Source organism: Diachasmimorpha longicaudata, chromosome 3 (assembly GCF_034640455.1).
Source record: "Diachasmimorpha longicaudata isolate KC_UGA_2023 chromosome 3, iyDiaLong2, whole genome shotgun sequence".
Taxonomy (NCBI): Eukaryota; Metazoa; Arthropoda; class Insecta; order Hymenoptera; family Braconidae; genus Diachasmimorpha; species Diachasmimorpha longicaudata.
In genome coordinates, this window is record NC_087227.1 from 10,562,158 (window position 1) to 10,586,161 (window position 24,004).

The 24,004-nt window shown below is 36.4% G+C and overlaps 1 protein-coding gene across 2 annotated transcripts in view; it reads left to right on the forward strand.

Annotated features, from left to right (window-relative positions):
• LOC135159944 (cerebellar degeneration-related protein 2) overlaps positions 1-24,004 on the forward strand; it is a 37,375-nt gene that overhangs the window by 2,132 nt on the left and 11,239 nt on the right. The window contains exon 1 of one of the 2 annotated variants that reach the window (XM_064116020.1): positions 5,491-6,168. The exons of the other annotated variant lie outside the window; for it this stretch is intronic. Within the exon in view, the coding sequence (XP_063972090.1) occupies positions 6,099-6,168 (70 nt within the window). The 5' untranslated portion in view covers positions 5,491-6,098. Of the gene's footprint in view, positions 1-5,490; positions 6,169-24,004 lie in introns of those variants that run through there. 2 annotated transcript variants of the gene reach the window in all.

The window sequence follows — 24,004 nt, forward strand, 5'->3', positions numbered from 1 at the left end:
AATTCACAATATCCAATATTTTACAATCAGGAAGAAAAATCACCTATTTTCACTTTAACAATCCCCCAAGTGCTCTCGTAACGTACTTTTCTATAAAGCCACCGTCGCGATTGCATAATAAACCGTTTAAAGCCATTCACTTGTATCGATACTTCATCGACACATTCGATAAAAAGAAAACATCATCGATAAATCGGCCTGAAATTGATACAATTTGCCTCGGGAATTTGTCCGGTTACCTCGGGGCTTTTATCAAGTACCTGCCGAGACTTTCCTACCGTTGATTTGATAAAATAATTGACGGTGTTTGAATTTATGTATGAAAAACACTTGACACTTGTTTTCACATGCGTTTATACTGCCAAGACGTTTAGACACTTTCTTCGGACATTTTTGAACCCACAAACATTTTCCGACGCTCTGAAAATTGCCGGTTTAACCGGTAATTTCAGGTCAATAGGTAAACGAAGAAAAAAGGTAGAAAAGAAAAATGTACGTGAATGTGGAAAATAGAATTATTATTAATTTCAAGCGCTGTCCCGTTAAAATATACGTAAAATGCGTTGGAGAAATTATGGCATCTATAAACAACGAATATCCAAGTATTTTAAACGTACGGTGATGATTTATGACGCAAGACAACTGTTCGGACTTGCTAATAAAATTTCAGTCTTATGTGCATCAAGAGTAATTAACGTGGTAATCATGATCGTGGACCATACGAATGAATTTTTTTTTCTCTCGTGTGCGCGAGAATGTGGCGTTTTATTCGGTTATGCATCATAAATTTTATAGGATTTAGAATAGTCTATTGAATCTCCATTCAAGATCCAATGGTTTTATTATGAAGAAGCACATGGCGGATAAATCATTGAGTACTTCAGGTAATTGAGTTGATCGATGTAGATATTTTATCATTTTGCCGATGGCTTCCTATCAATGTTGTGATGAAAAAAATGTGATTATGTAGAGTGAGATTGATGCTCCGATACCAGTTTCTGTCTGTATGCTCATGTAGATGCGGCCAGCTATCACTTTTTAATCAGGCTGACGGTCTCAAGCATCTGCTGAGATTAAACCACGATTGGAGTTATTATTTTACGTAGTTTGAAAAAATAGACACTAATGAACGGTGATTTATTGAATAATGGGAGATGAATATCCCATTCACATCGACTCGTATTACGATACTCGTGTTACGATAGAGTGAAGATCATACGCAATCTAATGACTGGGGGACGTGGTGGTATTTAGTCTTCGGTGACTATCGGTAGTACTAATTAGGAGATGGGATTTAAGCGTCTTTGTGTTAAACATTTTCGAATTATGGAGATAGCTCTGAAGAAATTAATACAAATGCTCGTACTCTCGTCGATTTTCAAAATCATTTCAGGATTTTATAATTAGAAAATTGCGAGGAATCCCAGTTACTTGGAGTTCTGGAGAGAATTTCCCCAGGAACAGTTGCGATAACGTCTGAGGATTTTTCCTTACCACCTCTTTTCTCGTGTCGATAGTAAATTTTTTGTTAAAAAAATTATCCCAGTGTTCTGGTGAGACGGAAACATTCCTCGGGATACGGTTCGCACCAATGAATGTACGTCTGTGGATTTTCAATGTTGATATTAATTGGGGGATCAGCTCTGGGTAAAGAAACGAAGGGAAAGATTCATGAGTCCATTAAATTATCTTAATTTATCCTATTTATATCATTCAGTGCCTGCAACACGCCCAGAGCGATATATCGAAACCAAATTATTGTATTTATTTATCATTTCTTGTTAGCAGTCGAGTCGAAGTTATCCTGAAGTTATATTGCAAAATCATAAAGTAAATGAAACGTGAATAAATCATCGCGATTGAATTTTCACCTTAGTTTCTAGTTTATATAAAATGTTTTAGAAATAGAATGGGATTCATGATGTACTTTAATACTTGTAGATTGAATCCTCGCATACATCCGCATGTAGTCACGATTTTCTCATCCTCGTCGATGTAATGCCTCACGACAATGTAAAAAATTCTAATGGAGGAAAAATCAAATAATAATAAAAGCGAAGAAACTATCGATCTCGATTCTCGGACTTGATTTGCTTTCTCACACTGCCTCCACCTTCCAGGTCGCATAGTGGAATATTTAAATCGATAGTGGTGATGAGCCTTTCCTGGAGGACTCGATAGAAAAAATCTTTCATAATTTTGGTTGAAAATTTATTTAAAAGGTGGTTTGTCTTGGGTTTTAATGCAATTACTGCGTTCCGCCAGTCAAATGGTGGTTGGAAAAAAACTGTTGTTTTATTTTCAAGTTGATAACAAGTAGCGAACACGACTCGTCTCTTCATTTTACTCGAAGTAATAGAGAGACGTTGATGCGGTGTAATATTCACAATAATGTCGATGACTGAACATTATTGCGTGCATCAAGACCATAATTGGATGGACTATCGAGGTAAAAGTCGAAGTCTTCGTGCACCTTTTTCGGTGGAAAGTCTCCCTCAGGTCCCATTACTTCGGTCTAATTGCATTCACGTATACCAACAATCGTCACGATATTTATTCTCAGATTTTCTATTTTTTATTCAAATAATTTTCTATCCAATTTCTTCATTATTTCAGTGACAATGTCACGAACATGATCATAACTTCCGGTCATTCCATAACTATAAACGGAGTCTGATGGATATTCGCACTGATTGATGTGATTATTCTGCTCTTATTACTATTTTATTTATTGAATTTCTTTGGTACATTATTCGCTCTTCATGAGAATCGATTCTCGACAGTGAATGTTTTTTTTTTTGCGAGGTAGTGAGTGGATAATAATTAATTTTAATAACCAGAATATCCGTTCCCACGCGGGTGATCCAATTTCTCGTATGTCTCAGACTCCTTTTTCAGTAGAATAAAAATTCAATCGATTCCATTTAATTGTCGTAATTCATTCGCCGGTGAAAGTATTACAGTTTCTTTTATTCTCGAGATGTCAATTACGAGGTAAATATGGAGTGTATCGTATTAGTTTCCATCATGTGGATTTAATGATGAGTATCAATAAAGATTTAACACTTGGAGAACTCCATATGGGAATGGAATTAGAAACCACATGAGAAAAAATATCATGAATAATTTTACTATATTTTATTCATAGATATGAATAAGGAATATTAATAATCCATCGAAAATTAATTTACCACTCGCTGAAGCCTTTCCTCAGCAAAAATTTTTTTGCAAATTGAAGAGAGAAGTTAAGATTAAAAAAAGGCAGATTAGAAACTATAGTTTCGGGTCTGGAAACTCGCATGTCTTCCTCGTATGACTAGAACGTAGCACCAGGCCAGTCTTCAGAGATATTTATCAATACAAATCGTGAAATATCTCTTCCCGATTTCCTATTATCCTCGATAAAAAATCCACGAACAAGGAAAACGCACCGAAAACCCCTATAAATCCTTTCTAACCTTCATCCTGTGGTGAAAGTCGCAAGTTCCAATTTCAACGATTCTGAAAATGTCTATTAAAACGTCCACATAAGGTTTATCAAATTAATAAACTATCCAACTATCAATCCAACTTGTGCAAACGAAAAAGATTCTCTCAATTAGAATGAAAGTCGTTCATCTCATCGCTAAAGGGCAGTTAACGATCATTCGAAAAGTAAAAAAAAAATAAAAAAATCACTGACACCATTCACACAATGAAACCTTTCCTCTTTTCATATCTCCATTTTTGCTATTTATCACGACTGAACGAATGGAAACAATCGTTACGCTGTAAACTAGAATGTTACTTGAATGACGGGAGAGAACTCTTGATCCTGGGCGTAGCCACATCCTTATCTCCCTATCAACTACACGAGAATAACAAATGGGATCGTAAGACTAACTCCCATTGCTCTGATTATCAATAATTAGTCTTCAACGATTAGAAAGAACTCAAATAAGAAAAAATGATTTCCCTCAATTCATTAAAACTCAAAGTTTATTGACGTCAGTTCCTCCAATAAATAATGAACAATATTTTATGGAAAAAAAAATTTATTTGTAGCATGAATAATCGACAATTAGAAAGCCAATTGCCCAAGGGTTTCATCCAGTCTTTCACTTATCGTATGAACGCAGCGAAATCATATTGATTTGCATAGACAAGTGAATCAGTCAACAGTGAAAAAGTTTAAATTGAACAATAGAAATTGCATTGAGGACGTGGATCGTTATGAGTAATATGAGAATGATAATTTCCATTAATTTACGCATTACTCTTTCTTTTTAGTTCACCGATTTATATTTATTTGTGAATCGTCGACTGTCAATGGAAAACATCTTATTGCTGTCGTGAATTCAAAATTGAGGGAAGACATGAGGAAATGCAATAGAAAATTCCATCACCTTTTATCTTCATTAGAGGAGAAAATGTGATGATAGGAAATGATGGATATGATGCCTGTAAACACGTAAAATAGAGTTGTGTCTCTGTAGAATATTTGTGGACCTTTCCAATTTATGATGGTGTGTTTCGCACGACCTGAAACTATAAGACAAGACCTCGGCGATTGCCTAGACCGCCAGAAGGGAAGCTTTGCCCTGATCTATGCACCGTTAGAAATTTAAATCGTTTATTTTCCCACTCTCGTTTCTTCGGGCGTATGTTTGACCTGCGGGTAGTACCTAATCATGCTGTAATTAATCTGCTCCAGTTGCATCGACAGGAACCGAGGATATTGGTAATGTTCAATAACTCAAACAACGATGAGTCGCAGGTTCATTCTAATTCATCAATTTTCGTGGTACATTTTATCTTCTCTGTCATCTAGTTCGGGAAATTTTGTTTATCATTTGAATACTGTCGAGGTGTATCAACAGCTGAGCATGTCCTAGAAGAAATCATCAAAGGGCCTTTGTAATCAAAAATTGGTTTACAAACATATGTCAGGATATTTTTTGTTGACTTCTCATGTCATCGATTCTTAATCGATCGATCGGATACCTCTATTAATTGTGTCCTAGTTTTGCCTTCCAGTTGGTTGCATTTATTAAATACTAATTCCAAGGCCCAGTTGCAATTGAAAATTAGTGAATATTGAATTTTCTCATCGTATTCCATTCTACCCCAATGAAACCTCCATAAGGATGACTAGGATCAACGTCTCTCACAGTTTTTAACGTCACTCTTCCGGTCGAATCATAAAAAATCCTAAAAATTTCCCATCACTCGAAAAATTCATTCGTCATTCATTCAAACTCTCCACTTCACCCGCCACCGATTCAAAAACTTCACTGTACAGTGGCGCTCCCTCACCCAGTCGTCCTCCAAATTCCCCTCGACAATGCGCAAGGTCGTACAGTAATAAAAACTTTATATAAAAAATCACCACTTTGACGATATGTTGTACTTAATCTTCACGCATGTGCTGTAGCCCTAGTGTTACCGCGCAGTCGCGTCTGCAAGTTTTATCGATTACTCGATAAAAAGAGCCCCTCCACTTGTTCTGTCTGTTGTCATGCGTCAAGCCAACTACCGGGACAGTTCGCAGTGTTGTTTTCCCTCATTCGCATCGTTTTATCCACTCGTTTAAAATATTATTCAGTCCTGTGAATTCCAGTGTGACTCGTGTCATTATATTTTTCATTTCTAACATCAGTGAAAGAAAAAATTATCGTAATTAAAAAGCCTAACGATATAACAATCGATTGAAGTTCCTATGGTACGGCCGCCTGGCCATTGAGTTGTATCCGAGACAGGGGATAATAAAAAAAAAAAAAAAACCAAGTCAGAGTGAAAGTCGATTTCGTGTTACCGTGGAGGTATTATACGTCAAGGAATCGGCCTTCCACCTGTGTATTCACTCGGTGAACCGTGACAACCGGGCCAAAGGTGGAAGTGTACTAGAGAGGATTCATCGGCTGATAAAAGATCTTTTTTGCAATTGATCTTGCAAAGGAATAATGGAGATTATGTTACGCTGATTTGGCGAGAGGGGGGGTGGGGTGGGGGAGGTTGTAGCGGTCAGGCGGCCTTCACTTGCCTTCCGGTGTGAAGGGGGTTTTTTTTGCCTTCCAACTCCTGGTGGGTGATTTGAGTCACATTGGAGCAGAGGAATCATGAGTTTGCTATCCTCATCGATCATACGGAGGCTGCGCGAGGAGGAGGCCAATCACAATATGCTGCAGGGTAGGTTTCTACATTTTTTTTTCAGCAGGTGGATTATTCCTCTCATTGCCAATCATAACCTTATGTCGATTATTATTTTATTATGTTGTATTGTATATTCTTTTAGTGTTCTTTGTAGCTAATGGATACAAATACGAATTGACAGGGGACAAATGGTACCCTCTGTTATTAGGTACCATGGACTTCAGACAGTGTAATAATAGTTATTATTATTGTTGGTAATATTGGATAATAGTAATCCAATGGAGTTTTGAATCTTGATTCATCTCGCTGTCGTTGGATTATTCGATAAAATGTACAGGTGTTGAATACATCATGTTTATATAATTTCTTTTGAAATATCGATGTCTCTTTGGTACGTGAAGAATAGTTATTCAAAGTTCGATCGTCCGGCCTTTTTGAATCTCTTCTAATTTCTTTTATATAATAATAATTGGCGCTGGGCCAGAGGAATGAGGAGTAGCGATGTACTGTTTCGATAGCTTCTTTCTCAATCAATCAAAACTGGTGATGGGAAATCAATTGATTTTTCATCGACGTCACCTTTGGTGTCTTCAATGCCTTTTGTTCAATTCTTTGAGGTGGTTTTTGATATGGGTTTGTTAATTTTTTTTTCATTGAATTGTTGATACTCAGGGAACACCTCCGCCAACACTTTCTGATTTTCTTGAAGATAAATATTGTGTTTCACATGTTAAGGGTGATTTTGGTTTATTATGTCGAAAAATGACTACTGTAGGTGAATTGAACCTCGTTGGGATATTCCACTTAGACAGGTAGATTTATGGGGAATATTTCAAGTTCTAATTATGAGGTCTTTATATAAATTTGAATCGTATTCAAACACTCATTTTCAAAATATCAAGCTTTAGTACCAGTACTTAGCATCAACCAGGGTTCGTGACCAGCACATACCTGGTCAACCCTACTAAGCTCACAATTATGGCACCCCTCAATCCAGTGAATGACAATCCCCATTTATCTTTGACAATCGAATGAAATTTATCACACAAACGAAAACTTTAGAGATCAAGTTTTACTATGGAGTACAATTTTTTTTATTATCCAACACCAGAAGATACCGGTGTAGGACAAATGGTTGAACCCAGTTCACCTGAGACTACGGTAATCTTTGCCTGAGTTTTTCCAGAAAAATTATGAATTTTTTTTTTACAACAAAACCTGTTTCCTGGATATGTTAAGAAGTATTGTAACAGTCAATATGACATTCTCCATACGAAGAGTCAACGACGCTCCTTCCTCAATTCTTTCGCAAATGTTTATTCCCATTTCTCCGGATTATTTGCTCTTTTTGTAAACAGTGGATTTATTTTCGGCAAAACTGAACGCACAACCCACTTATACCTGCCCTACTCACCCAGCCGACCACGTTATGATTACACAAACAGTGCAACGTGCGCAGCTGCTGATTAACGTTTGACACAGTCCCAAGTCTCAAAATCCTCTTATGCAATAGTACCAATGAAATAATCAATTTTATTCGACAAGAAGATTCATCTACGGTGTTTCAATCTCCACTACAAGCAAAGTGCGTTCCTATTTCTCGAGATGTCTTTCGATCTCGACTGAGAGTCTTCCGGTGAAACGGTGCAATCGTCGTGGAGTATGTGCGCGTGTCCGAGAGGCTGTATAGGCAATCAATAACGCAGTCACGTACCTCTTCACCAGAGGAAAAGGATTCTTTATAAACGCGGAAAATATTTCACTCCTTCAGAGGTCACTTTCTTTATGTTCCAACAATTTTCAAATAATTGTCTTCAATCTTACGATTTTATTTTTTTTTCCGCAGAAAATTGAAGCGTGAAATATTGAAAAAATTATTTTTCATTTTCATTATCTAACCCACTTGCCTAGTGTCTACCTCTTTTTTTTATTGCTCCCGCAGTGGAATAGAGGCATATCTGCTTCAGCAAACTAATCCATATTTTTTTCGCCAAAAAAAAATAAAATAAAAATGAGAGAGTTATCGTCACCCCCATGCGGTTAATGATAAGGCCCTCAGCTTTCTAAAGACTTATGGGAACCTCACTTAATCAAAAACAACTTCTTTCGATAAATGTTCAACGTCATGCAGTCGTCCGTGACATCAAAGATAATCATTAGATTAATTATCGTCACAAACTGACCTTTGTGTGCGTGACGTTATTTTGTATCATTACTTGGACGAGACGCTGAGTTTTCGTTTGTTAATGATTATTCAACGTGAAATTACTTATGTGTAGCCAACAATGAAGGACCAACGGTCTCTCCAGAGACCAACGGATCATTAAGAGGATAATGACGGTGGGGTTTAAGCGATTCTCAGGTGACTCAGGTGTCAAAAATTTTCGTGATAATGCACTTCCCTCATTAATTACGTTAACTCCCACATCAAAAAGGAAATAGAAGTTTTCGGTAACTTCCAAAATTGGGAATTTTATTTTTTCGTTTAGAAATTTATGCTCTTGTCGTAAATATCTTGTGCTTGCAATATTTACTCCTACACATAACACACATATGTGTGTTCTCTGCACTTGGTAATTTTCTTGCGACAATATAAATCATTATTGATGACAGATAATGGAAAACAATCACATTCAAAGCTCCTTCATTGCCATGACGGCCATATTGGGTGGTTTCAATTCACGAGTTCTTCACTTCCGGCGAAGGTTCGTTCATGTGATAACTCGGGTAGAATTTACGAAGTCACGTGGAACACATGCAAATGTATTTTTAGAAAGGGAGTAAAAAAATTCACTTTTTTAAATTTATTTCTGATACGGGGTTAGAAGAATTATTGAATTGATGGCAAGACTAATATTTATTGGAATACATGCGTCAGAGTGTTAATTTTTCTCGTCTTTCTTCGCATATTTTTCATGGCAATGTTATAGGCATGGGGAGAAATAAATGACCATGTGTTGCTACGAGACGCCCCAGGGGGTTGCAATATATATTTTTTCATGGTGAATAGAGGGAAACGATCGATAGCAGACAGTGTCATGCACCCCTGGTATTATTACCATGAAAGATAAGATGAAATCGATAGTCGCGGATGATTCATCCACGTGGGGCATTCAAAATTGCCGTAATCCAGTTCAAGACTGTGGGCTTCGTGGATTCGTTTGTTATATAATAATAGGGAATTACCGTGAGATATTCTACGTGCAATATTCAACATTTCTCTATCCACCTCCACTCGTCATATTCCAGTGACATTTCACTGCACTAGGATGGGAATAGAAATAAATGTACATTGAATTAATGCACATTCATGCACTTTGCTCTGTCTTTTCGTCGCTGAGAAGTGTTGAAAATCAACTTCGAATGCAATTATTCTGTGGTACGTGGCGTGAGTGTATGGATACACTTACTTTTAACATTTTGAAGTGGTTTCTAGTCGAGTTATGTTTTTATAGGGTATCAACTGAATGGGAGAATGTGAGAGTGAAGTGGTGCAATCTACCAGAACAATTTGGTTGTTGTTGTATGATGCATTGAGACAAAAGTTAGCTCTGCCGAAATAGATGTGGAAAATTTTTTTATTATCAACATTGTCATCCCCCTTGAGAAAATATTTTTTAAACAACTGAAAAAGGCAGAAATAAGTCGCAAATTTATCAGAATTCCAGACGAACACGTGCTCGAACCTCTTAAATCATTTTTCAAGTCACACAATTTTTTTAATCGGACTTTTTTGTGTCTGAAATATGTCTAGAATGATTATCTGAAGGAGATAAGAGATTAAAATAATTCACTGAACTAGATGTATGTCATTAGATATCTGACATTACCTTCTCAATGAGTTGAAAAATATAAAAGAAATTGAATTAAATAGACATGGCTTCCCAATCCTCAATTACACTTTCAACTTCACGAAGACAGGCTTCCTTTCCATTTTCATTTTTTTTTTTTCAATTAAACCAGATCAATGGAATAAATTAAATAAATTACTTTATCGAATGACAAAAAATATCCGTTACATTTAAATCAATGATTTTTACGAAATAGAATTGAGAGAAATTTTCTGTGGGCCAGATAAATTCGATAAGAGGGGCCTTGAGTCACCGGAAGGAGATTGGCTCTTAATTAATTACCACTTAATTGAAACGAAATGCAGGTAACTATTAATTACCCAGTGGTCGCGATTGCCTGTGATAATTAACCTGGGATCAATGTACCTGGGGTTAACCAGTGCTGAATTGAACTCGAGTAGTTGATAAAGAAGGAAGTTGTTGTTCTGTTACTCTGTTTTTGATAACATGATATCGGAGTAGAAAGCAAAATCGATTGTCTATTCAATAGCCGTTTATATGATCTGTTGGATCTTAATAAATAGATAAAATAGGGGGTGTGGACTGTTCTCGTTTACATGATACTATTGAGTGTTGATCAAAGCACTACTTTCGATAGAAAGTGCAATACCTTCGACACTTTATGTAATACGCTTTATCTTAATTAATGAGTACACTGTCATTATCACAAGTGTGCGTGCTGACTGAGTTGAACGAACTCTGAAGGACGTCACAATTGATTTCAACATCGTGGTTATTGAATTTCTGCCTGTTATTGAATGACTAAGGAATATTCCGCACATGAAATTCCCATGTGCTGAAGGAAAACAAGTTGAAAATTACATTGGTATTGCATATACTCTCCTACCCTTACACTTAGTTGTTTATTTACTTTCCTCAACTTGTAGAGGATTTTTTTAAAACTAATTTTCAACATCACAATTACTCCTGTCATCTCGCTCTTCTGTAAAATCGAGTGTCTTCTTCATGACTCCACCTCTCACCTCAGCCATTCAGACAAATGTTGGCAGAAAAATTTTATTTTATTCTAATATTTTTTCAAAGACCTACCTCGAATTTTTTATGCTCTAAATATGCTAGAGGCTATCAGTACACATCTAGTTACCAGCCCAGTATCAATTAAATCATCAAAATCGAAATCAATGCTCTCAATAAAAATCTTTATAAACTCACGCAAGAATTGAGATCTTACCAGTGGCTAAAGACATGTAGAGAAATCTGGCGCAAACGAGGTAGGGAATATTAGTTCACTATCAAGAAACTCACTAGATCCAACAGATACATGCTAACGAGTTTGTAAACTGAGTGAAAAATTCGACTGGATTGTTGGTCACTCGGTTCGCTCGCTCTCATTGTGGGTGAAGTGAGTGGGTGTGATACATTATGAGTCGAATCTATAACTTCTCCATCAATTCCCTTTCCTTCATTCATTAGGGGAATATGTTGATGAAATTTAAGGCCACATTGCGCTTGTAATCCACTCAGTAATTTATTAAGTCTGACGGAAAATGGTAATCACGTATCGGAGGGACAAATCACGAGACTGACGATTTGGTGTCGTAAGCCAATAATAATGATAAATATGGTAATTTCATTTACTTTTATTTATCTGGTGCTGATGGAGACTTCTAGTCTTCTGACAAGAATTCGAAGCGAATTTTCGTTTGGTTACTAGAGCCCTCTGGGTGCCCAAAATAAATATAATTAACAGCGCTATAGATTTTTTTTTGAGTTTGCAGGTCTTAGGGAAACCAACAATTCATTAATTTTAGTAATTAGACATTGTAATTATGGGTAATCTCATTTTTATGAGGCGAAAAATTGCATAGAGTTGTAAAGGTTGATCTGATGGGTGAATTTGCAAATTTGTTCTCGCAGAACTAAATGACTTCTCGCTCTAGAATTTTTTCCAGCCTGAGATTTCCAAGGAACATGGATTTTTATGATTTTTACTATCAATTAAATATGCATATATGAGTAAGTGGGTAGCTGATATGCCATTGGACTCCATGGAAAGGTGTGAAAGTGTACGAGCACGAGGAATCCATGATACGATCTTGTAATTGGTCGCGTTTGAATATATATCGCTTGCATATCGAGGTCGCACGACTTATACTCGTGGATATTGCGATGCAATTCCACTGGAAAAAAATTGAAATTTGTGGAAAAAAAAAATTCTACCTCAGGTGTAACATTCCTAAAATAAGATTCCATCCCCAAATTTTTCCCAGCCAAGTGAAGGACAATTTTATTCTCGCAAAAATAATTTCTCTCCCCAGCCAAATTACTTGGATAATTTGGGAACGAGTGGGCCCTATAAATTTTGAAATTTATTAGAATATTTCGTCGATAATATTTTTCAAGATTTATTTTTTTTAATACGAAGAATGTTACTTTGTCGCCATTTATCAAACAATTTAAATAGGTAGTTGTTGCAGGTGACCTTGCGGTTAAATGCGATTAAATCCTGTACCTGTCCAACAAGCAACACAATGATACTCGACACCAATTGAGTCCTTATCCATTGGTGCATTAAACAAGGCCTGAGAATTGGATAGAATCTCCAAGATAATATGATAAAACAAAACTGCAAAACGGTGAATTCCCACATTAAGAAAACCTCTGATCTCTTCGTGAAAATTTTTTCATCATTTTTATTTCTATGGAAAGGGAACGCCGATAAGACGTATTCCTCGTTGTAACCTGTGGTTAAACGCCTACGTTGGCTGTAGAATTTGCGATATCGATACTGGAGATACAGACAATGGGATAGTACTGGCTTTTTCATTAAGAAAGGGAAAAGGCCAAAGACCCGGCCTTTTTGCAGTTAACGTTGATAGTTTTTTGATTGACATGAAGTCTTGGAATAGTCAGAATCATTTCTGAGAGTTCATTCGATAAACAGGGATTTAAAAAAAAATTTTCTCTCCTTTGTAAGACTGATATTTTTGACAAAATCATCAAAGGGAGTTGAATTTAATTAGGGGAACGACAAATAACTGTAAATTCATCAAGAAAATTAGAATTTTACTTTATTCCTTAGCGGATCCAAAATTCTGCCAAATATGACAAATTATTAATTGGTCCCAAGGCGCAGTAAAGACTTTCAAAATTTCTCCGACGTACCCCCGACACGAATCGATGGGAATAAGATTTTTCTCGTTCGTTATTCAATAAATCACTGTTTATTAATGTCCATAACATTTCTTATAACCGAAATGGCAACTCCAATCGTATTTCAAATTTAATAGATTCTCGAAACTGTCAAAATGATTAAAATGTGATAGTTGGCAGTATTAGAACGAGTCTAGGGACATGGAATATCATATGTACATTTGCCTTAATGACTTTTCTCTCCGTAAAAACACATCTGCAGATGAAAAATTATAAGTCCCATTAACTCTCCTTCACGAGACGAGTTTTCTCTCATATCCTTAAAAATTCCACCCGTAAAACCTTAAAAACTCGAAATTCCACGTAATTAAATCAAATGAATGCTCTAACATTCTCATTATCCTCCTTATAGAGGTCCCCGCGAAAAACAATGGCCTTGTGTATCCGCCGGAAATGGCGTCTGCCACACTCAAACGCGCGAGAACACAAAAGGAACACAAGAAACTTGAAGAGAGAAAAAAAAATGATAATGCGAAGACGGGGGGAACCTCCGCAGATATTATTGCGGAATAGGGATCTCGTGGGGGCGAACAGGTCGCGGGAAAAGTGAAACGGTATTATAACACCAGAGTATTTACTTTCCAGGGGATATAATGAACACCTTTTCGCCCTACGCACAAGTCAGACGTTTGCCCTAGTTTTAATGAATAGACTGTCGCCCTTCATCGTATAACAATAGAAATATGAGGAAATGCACAAGCATTTATCAGCAGATTGTTGAGACATTGAAATTTTTGGAATATTTTCTGGATATTTTGACTTCCAAAATCATTTAAAATTTCTCGTCTGGTTTGACTGGACTTTGTGACCTATTTTCTGATTTTTTTAACACGCCGATAGTTATAATTCAGTCATTTGGTAGAATGACATCATCAGATGATGATGCATCACATCAAATTGTTAAAATTTGATTGACTTTTTAATTAACATCGGAAAATGAAAATTAATTCTTGTTTGGACTGTTGGTACTCTGAAAATGATGAAAAATGATGATGGAAAAGTGGATAAATAAGACGTCCCGATATTTGACCCAGATCGAGTGAATGTACTGCCCTTTCATTCCAACCGAACCCATCACTACGATAATGAACGTCGGGGAGAGCCCTGATTATTAAATGCACCCATTGTATTATAATCATTCTCGTGGCTTCCGAATAACAACATGAGAGTTGGCCATTCAACAGTGAATATCCAGTGACAGTGATTTACTTTTTTTCTCATGGGTATTTTTTGCTACTTTAGTTTCACTCTTTTGGCAGTGTGTTATTAGACTTTCAGGATTTTTTGCTGAACGCGAATCTAGCTCAATTACATGTATGTCATGAGGCGGGCAATTTGCGAGATATTCTCATCATTGCATCCGAGATAGGATTTTTTGTCAGTACGATTGTACGACAGCACTTCCCGACCCGGGGCTACAACAACAAGATTAAAAAAAACTTTTTACTCGAGTGGCGAACATATTTTTTTTTCCAAAATGATAAAAAATTATTTAGGCAAAAAGTCACTTTTTGAAGATTTGTATGAGCACTTTCCCTTCTTCCAAATATCTGAATGAAAATTTTAGCTAACAATTGGACCCTGAAGACTCAAGAACTTAAATAAATCAACCGAACAAGTTCATTCGACTCCCCTGTGCTCCCAGAAGATCAGTCGGTGGTTAATCAATCTTCAAGGATGTCTTCAATAATCTCGGGTTAATCTAAACGTAGTTTATCAGAATAATAATTTTTTTGTTCCCTCATATGAAATCTCTTGAAATCTCTGATTATAAACGTCTGCCTTGGACATAACGGTACAGCCAGATTGACCAGTGGTGGTTGCACTTTACGATAGACCACTTCGTGTTTGCCGTGCCCCTCGGATGCCTGAGCATACTCAGTACCTGCATACCCAGGATTCAAAACGAACAGGGCTTCTCTATTTTTGATACCTTGTGACCTGGAACGGAACGTGTACGACCCCCATGAAAATTAAAATCCACACTTCTATGGTACACTTAATCGTCTTTTTAATGTTTCATTCTTCATACTTGATACCTAGGTCAGTTATTCGAAAAAAGAGAATGGTTTTTCACCGTTAGAAAGTCGCTAAAAATACCCAGATTTTTTTTTTTCTGGAGATGAAGCTGTTTTGCTCAATCACTGCTGCAGTAATAACAATCTTATCTTCCATTCATTGGCCAATATATTCATCCAATATACATATACATAAATACCACTTGGTGATGGTGATCATCAGATGATCGATTGCCTCACCCCTCATTTTAAAAAATTATTTCTCCCCTGAAGTGACAGAAATTCACAAATTTCCAATTTAATTAAAAAACAATTTAGGCCCTATCTTATTATTGATGATCATTCATTGACTGCTCAATCAATTGAACGATCAACTCTAACGATTCCATGATTTGCAATTTTCTTTATAAAAGATTCCTAACAAGGGTATTGTGATACACCTTAAATGCATTCGGGCATTTATAACAAGTCGTGAGGATGATGAAGTTGTATGCCGGGTACAAGCCATTGGAAGGCTGTTCTCCAGGTGGATTAGTATCGACGTACACTTTTCTTTCAAAAGAATGTTGACCAGAGGGAATGACAGGACACATAAGTATGTTACCTAACAGCATGGCATGGTAAAATCGTCTGGCATTAGGAATAGCCTATGGTTTGATATATTATGAGGATATAGCTTACACTCTACGTAATAACGACATGATTGTGTTTATGCTCAAAACATTATTATCAAATCTTATGTTAATTATGTACATTCTCCAAGTATTATCATCAGATACTCATTTGAGATTTATATCGTCGGAGCTCTGTAGTTACTCAGTCCTTTAATTTAACAAGAGTAGAAAGTAATTAGTAATATCGTGTATCAGCAGCGATTGTGTGTCATAGTTTCTCACAATTTTAGTGTAGGGTCTGGAATTTCAGTAAAAAAACAGCTGAAATTATTGGTAATTTGTAGTTGACTGTTTTATAATTACTTTTAAGTGGATATATGTTGAACGGCAACTACTATCAGACTCGAACATTCCAATAGAATTTTTCTCTAGGCCAAAATGATCATTATAGAGACTTATAGCAGGATGTGTCTCCTTGTGAATTCTGGTACATTACCAATTACCCTGGGAATTTACTTTATGCGCGCTCGTGAACTTTACGGCCGGTAAATTAGCGTAAACCGTTCGTGAACCACTTGACGCCCACTAAACAATTGGAAAAGTGCCATTTTCAGACTGGTATCGGGTAAAATACTATTGTGAGCTGGTAACAAACATATTATTTTGTTCTACCTCTAGGAATTCCTTTTCGGAAGTAACCAATTTCTCATTTCTTCGAGAAATTTATCCTGGAGTGACGTGAGAATGTTTGTGTTGAACATAGTATTATCGAATCATATATCAATTACGAACATTCTCTGGGTATTATTGTGGAGTATTCACTTGAGATTAATATCTCAAGAGCCCTCAGGCCATTTAGTCTTCATTTTCTTGGTCTTTCATTAAACATAAACATAAACAAATCGTTAGAGTCAATGGTAGAAAGTAATTAGTAATGGAGCGTATCGTAAACTTCGGTGGGACTGATTCCCATTATTTTAGTTTTATGGTAAATCTGTGGTTTTTAATTTTATCTATGAAATGATTCATTGTCATTTCATCCCACCTTTCATCCAGCAGGTCAATGATAAGGTGATTAACATAGAAATGTTGCACTAATTTGTGGAATAAAATGGCGACTTAAAAACAATCCAAGGAATAATTCTCCTATTTCAGAATGATAGTAACGTGATTTGAGTGTTAATAATTTGTTCTCACGTCTGTCCCTTATCTTTTCATCTTTATTTGCCTCTAAAAATCAAATAAATACCAAAGGTGATAGAATTTCATGAATGCCCAACAGTATAAATTTAACAACACACGGATAATACCAAATTGCAATAAAATCTCAATTCCGTACAACTTCCTACTTCATCAAACACAAATAGAGGGAGAGAGAAGGATAAAGAGACAAGTTCTATTTTTGTTTCATGGAGTATCTATTAAATCGCCCACGTTCAATTACAATATACCTACCTGCACGTGTTGCGGGATCTCTGGTATTCTACTTGTTGTTAACGATCGAGACATGGACAGATACATTCACCCGTTGTCCACATGCTGGTGAAGTGCCTCCTCCCTCTGTACAACCTCTCAGGTAGTTCACTGGTATATTTTATCATTCATCCTCTCCGAGACCGGCGAAAACGGCTCTTTCAGACTAATATATGCCAAGTGCTACGTGAATTGATTGTTATTCACGCGTTGTTACGATGATACTCGTTGGAATTTCATGAGTTCCATGAGTTGTTATAAACATGTAAATTTTTCAATGGGTTCTCCAAGTGCTTTTCATTTTCTTGGGACCAGTTTTGAATTTTTTAGCTTCAAGTGTAGCTACAATTTGACTGAGAGACCTACGAGGATTGCAATAAATAATTGAATTGACTATGAAAATTGATTCTGTGATGGGAAAGAAATTTTTTATGGGGGGAAATGAATATTCATGGGGCTGATGTAACGAAATGAAAGCGAGAATCATTTATTTCCAATCATTTCTGATTTTTAAATGGAGGAAGAGTTCCAACTCTCTGGGGAAAATTCCGGAGTTTCAAAACACGGTGCCGTTAATGAGCGAATTTGGAGAACTAGAAACACGTGAAGTTATTGTAAGTGAAGTTACGTTAAATTAAGGTTCACTTATTTTCTATTATTTTAAGGGAAATCCGTAACGCGGTCGTGAAAATTAGAAAACTGGATATTGAGGTGATTTATGGAAAATGATATATGGAAATCTCTGACGAAAGCTGTTCAAAGGAATTGAGATTTTTATTGAAAATATTTATGAGCCATAAATAAAATCTATTTATATTGTCTGGTGAAGTCACTCATGTACACATGTGCTCCGAGGTATTGACATAAATTCGAAAAGTGTGGGTCATTCTCATGACTACGGTCGTACTTGAGATAATGATTCAAAGATTTCATTGAGACTCTGGAGTTCAAGAAGAGAAAATGTCTGAGGATTTGAATGAGAAGAGGTTTTAAATTTACGATTCGGTTGGAAATCGAAGATGAAGTCGCTCGAAATCACTGGAAATCAGGGTTTATTTATTCACAAACATTTGCAGAATGTAATCTAGATGGATATAATGTTCCACGAAATTCTAATTACATAATAATGTAAAATTATTGAGAGGAGTGTCTCTCTTTATTATCAGTTACTGTTTATTGAAATAATCTATAAATTTAATGTTCTCATGAGCGTTGCCATTCGGTGCGGAATATTCACGCGATTTTCGCCGATAAAACATAATAAATAATGTATCAATCCGTGAGATGGACGATAATAGCGGCAAAGTCGATAAATAACAGTCAAGTGAAAAATGTATGACAGAGAGAAAATCTTCAGATTGCTATCGAACGCGCGAAAGCCTTTCCTGAGGCACGTGGAGATGCCCTCCATTTTTTGTTCACCTTCATTCACTCGTTTTTTTTTTTCTTTTTCACTCGTTAATATTCACGCCTCTTCATTCATTTGAGTTCACGGGAATGAAATTTTTTTCATTCCCACGGGCACACGCTCGTGATACTCTGGATGTCTCTCGTTAATTATCAACTTCAGGGTACAACATAAATACAATTTTTAAAATTCTTTTCCGGTTTACACTTTGGATTACTCGGCTTTCATTCGCTTGTTCTCTCACTCCCTTTCGTTTGGATTTATTGGTGGAATTTGAACTTCCGGGGGATCTTGATGGCACGAGAGGTAGTAAGAGCACTTTCCAACTTTGATAGTGAATCGCAGGGGCGAAAAATGGCCGAGTGAAGCAGACAATTTAATCGGGGAGTTAATTGGATTTTCACCTTCTTGCACGACTCTACCAGGGGAATGGGAGAATTAATTGTCAGATGAGGCAGAAAAAAAATTATATTTAGGTAGATGCAGAACTCGAAAACTTAATGAGCGAAAAATTGGAGAATCAGGGGATCAGATTTTGTCGCTGAGTTCCCACGATCGTGTGGATCGTGGATTAGTTCCAATTAATACTGAGGATCTCTGAAAAGTTCAACGTTTTTTTTATCGAAGACCTTAAGGTCGATAAGACCTTATTTAACAACGTGAAGTAAAGAAAATATTATACACGACAAGATTTTAGGTAAAAATTAAATCTCTAGGGGGGAACGAAGGGACGAAAGTTATTTTTATCACAAAAATTGGCCCAAATGTGGTTGACTGTCATTTCACCCCACGTTTCGCCCTCTAAAGGTCTAATTTTTACCCAAAATTCATTTTCCTGCATACGACTGTCCAATTACGTTCAATATTGAGACTTCCCGGAGCGATAAAAAGTTAACTAATGTCAATACTGTTTTCATTGATCAAAGGGATCGTGTTTTCTCTCGTTACCTTCTCTGGACTCACAAAAAGTTGTAGATGCTGAACTTTTTGAGAAGTAGAACATTGCACAGCATTGCAAAGTGTACCGTCTCGAGTTCAACCGCAATTTGCAGACTTTACAGCGATTGAAAACACGTGAAGATTTAGTTGTTGTTAACGAGTTGTTGTCTGTTTACACGATGTTTCACGACCTTGTAGCTGATGTACCATTTCATAAATCACTATTAATAACATACAACATCAGATTGTGCAACATCAGAGGATATCAAAAAAGGTCTTTTTGCCTGTTCGAAGTGCAGCAAACACGTGTGTTTGCGTGGCCTATTTCTCGGACAAGAGAGAACACCAGACGTTTTCCTTCGCATATAATTATTCATTCAATTTTTTAACATTAAAAATTCGTTAATTTTTTGGAAACACATAATTGAAATTTTTTAACTGTTCACATCAATCGAATAGTTAAACCTGCAGTTTTAATTGTAATGGTATCGATTATTTTTTGGTTAATTCCTCGTTAATTGAAATTACTCATTAAATTTCTCTTTGTGAAAATCGAGTAATTTAACTGGTTCGTCCTAATGAAGAAAGGACAGTTCTTTGTAAAAAATGGGTAATGAAACCATCCCTCGAATTATTGATTGATCGAGATAAGTGAAGAGAACGTCTGGTTCTTGGGTTCCCTCAGTGTCAGTTTCTCACTTCCCCAGAAAACCACAAAAACTACTTTCTCAGTTCACCTCTGCCTCTTTCTCTCTCCCCACTATATTTTCCACCTTTTAACATGATGACTAAAACATTTGAACCCAGATGTATTTCCTCACTACTGTTCATACCCTCTCACGAGTCGGTTATTTGATGACAATGATTTTTCCAGCGGATGGGAATAACATTGGAAACGTGACTCGAGGGTCTAGTTAGCCAATGCTGAGAAGCCGTTAGGAGGCTTTGGTTTCGATGAATTTAATGGCAAAATGATAAAACGAATTGAGAGAGAGTCGACACCGGCTCGATCCTGGTGTAATCGATTAAATTACGCGAGGGGGGGACTAATGGCTATCGGAGTATTTCTTAGCCACCTGTAAATGCAGCCATGCGCATCAGCAAATAACAGGAGTAATTAATACGAATTAGATTCAACGGGGAGCCATTTTTATTTTTAGTTGTGTTTTATGATGTGGAAAGAGGTGGATGCCATGTGGGGCCCATTGGAATTCCATTCAATAACTGTTTGTTTATTATGATTGTAAACAATTATCGTATGTAGAGGACATTCACACGAGGTGTGAGTGTAAAAATTTTTTAATTTTTTAAGAATCTGTCGTTTGTACAAGATATAAAGGCATTTTCAAAATTTTAAAAATTGGAAAACCTCGTTATTTGGATCCTGGGGATGAATAAAAAGTTGGGAGAAGTGTCATTGATATTTCAAGGGGTTTTTAAAAGGGTGAGTCAAAAAATGATAACTCAAATTTGAATGGTTATGGAGCTTCCGTGAGGAAGAAAAAAGAAATGGGGACAGTAGTGGGAAAACCAGTTTTCTAAGGGGCATTTGGGCCCATTCGAAGGGCGTAGGAGAGTCAGTGGGGAATCCATCTCAGGATCAAACCGCCATAAGACATCCCCGGCTGTTCACGCACGCCAGCATAAGATATGGGAAGTGGGGTAAATTGGAGCAAAAAAATTCAGTTGATTTTTAACTCGACCTCACAAATATTAATTTTTAAAAATTTCTACCGAAATATACTGCAGTATGGATAATTACATTTTCGATGCAGTAATTGACCTTGTGCCGTTGTGTCTCTACCCCACGGTAAATAATATGAACAAATTTCCCATATGTTGCAATAACCCCGTGAAAATATCCTCATATTTTCGCCACATGTTGAACTTTTGGGCATAAGTACACACATGATTTATGAGTTTCCCCAGGACTTATCGCCGGATCACTCGACAAATGTTTTACTGGTGTAAGTGAACATCTCCGAGTCCTTCGTTTTTCAAATTATGGTGGAGTACAATTGAACATTCCCCGTCCATAAATTAACAGGCGCTTGAGTTCACGAGCGTCTGTATAAATAGTCCTCAGAACACAAATTTTAAAGGTTTATGGTGATTTTGTTCCGAAAGATTTTTGCACATTTTGAAGGGTAACCGTGGGATTAAAGAAGCCCCCAGGAGTCAATGAAAATAACCTTGACCCCGGGGGCCCTTATTTTTCCGCGTGTAAAATTTCGTTATGGTTCACCTCGGAGAACCCGATGACAGTCGTCACTTGGGAAGGTGACAACTTCTGTAATCCTGGTGAAAACTGCTCGATTACCCCACTGCAAAGTTAGTCATTCAGACCTTACCGGCTCCAACTGCTGTAAATATTTTTACCTGAAGTCAATAATATCAATGTGGACTGCAAAAACGTTCATTAACATGAATAATACTAATCTCAGTTGTTGAGGATGCGAGACCAGCCGACTGGTGGGATTTATTCCACATCTTAAGCCCCCAAATATCATAATCTGAAAGAGTCTGGGGTCTCCTCAGGGTATTAGTCCACCATAAAGAAAAACTGGTGGCTCAGGTCAACCGACAACGGACGAAGGGAAAAAATATACCTGTCTCGAGGATATTTTTTATCCCACAATTAAGTTTACACATAAACTTAAATCAAGTGTAAGATATACTCAATGTTATAACAATTTATATGGGAGATAATTTACCCAACTATTTTTGTATAAAACCTCGAGATTCGTTGTCATTTGCGAGGTATCAGTGGATTAGAGATAATCGCTTGTTTCAATTTAATTTCTCGATGTCTATCTCAATCTGTAACAAAATTAATTATCCCACAAAACTACCCGTAGTGATAGCCTACAGGAGCTAAGAACATTTTAATGTGAATAGGCAATCGGTAAAATTTTTTTACAACAGTTCAACGTCAAATTTAAGTCGCCATTTACTCGAATAATTACAAAAAATATCCTGACGCATTTACGTATCTATCGAATGTCCTATTTACCGGGTCACTGTGGGGTCTAATGGTACCATCATTAACTACTTAGTGTTCGCCTTAATGAATATTTGATGGGGTTTAAATACCCCCCGAATAATCGCTGCTGTCTCCACTTGGGGAGAGCCATTTACTACCTGGAACTACGGCATTGTGTGCGAACTACTAGTCCCAAATTTCGATATTGCAACCTCAGAATAAACTAAAGAAGATTTGTAAGTATTATTTATTATTCGTTATATCCCACCTGCTTAATATTTCAGGTCCAATTACCCATACCCGTCTGCATATTGAATAATCACAATTGAAATACATGTTCAAAATATTGGAAAATCCTCTGGAGGTAGACAACTGGCGCCTAATAATAATTGATACGAGTAATAAATAATTTCACTCGGGTTATTTACTTGTACAGACATATAATCTATGTTTAATCCACGGTCTACTCCTGCTCCAATAGCCTTACTTACAATTCACAGTAGACGCGTCTTAAACCACCATAAAATTTCCGAAGTTCCTCAGAAACAGGAAAGAGAAAAAAAAAATTACCTGAATTTTAATTACCGGACGAGCAATTATTATTCCAGGATTTAATGAAAATTCATCTAAAATATAATGAAAATTATTTCTGCAGTGGGAAAGGGAAGTGTTAGTCGTCATTGTCTCACAATATCTTAGTCATTGTTTTTCATTACAGGAATTAAATATTTAACCCACTGAAAGTAGAGCAAGTGCCTTCGTTCTGCATCATTCCAAGATATTTTCATTAAGAAACCATTAAATTTCGCTCTGATTACTCACAATTCCATATCAATTCATCCAATCCACCATTGCACTTTTAGTATTTCCATGAAAAAAAAAACAGCATAGGCTTTGATGCTGTTAGTGTATTTGTTTCATTCATTCTTGGTGAAATGGAATGGATAAATGTGAACTACTGCATTGTCGCACAAATCCAATACAATACACCTGGGGAACGCCTACGGATGCTCACCGAGGTGCAGCCACCATTTTTTTTACCGTTTTTTTTAAATGAGAAATCAAGCGTTACAAATGTAACATAACAACGTATGATAAAGATCGAGGAAAATAACGTGCATTCGTTGACCTTTTTACACTGCGTTCCATTATTTTCAAATCCATTCAATCCATTTTCCATAAGAAAACCAATTGCATAACTCCATTCATCTAAATGAATGAATAAATAAATAAATACAGCTGTTATTTTAAATTGATAATTGATATCGCAATGGGCTTTTAAAATTCCTAAATTTATTTACTTTTATCGTCAGTACATTTTCTATAATTACCTGTAATTGGCGACAATCACTTCCGTATTTTATTAGCTGCAAATTTGCTTAATTGTTTCTCACAGCTGTTTTCTCTAATTA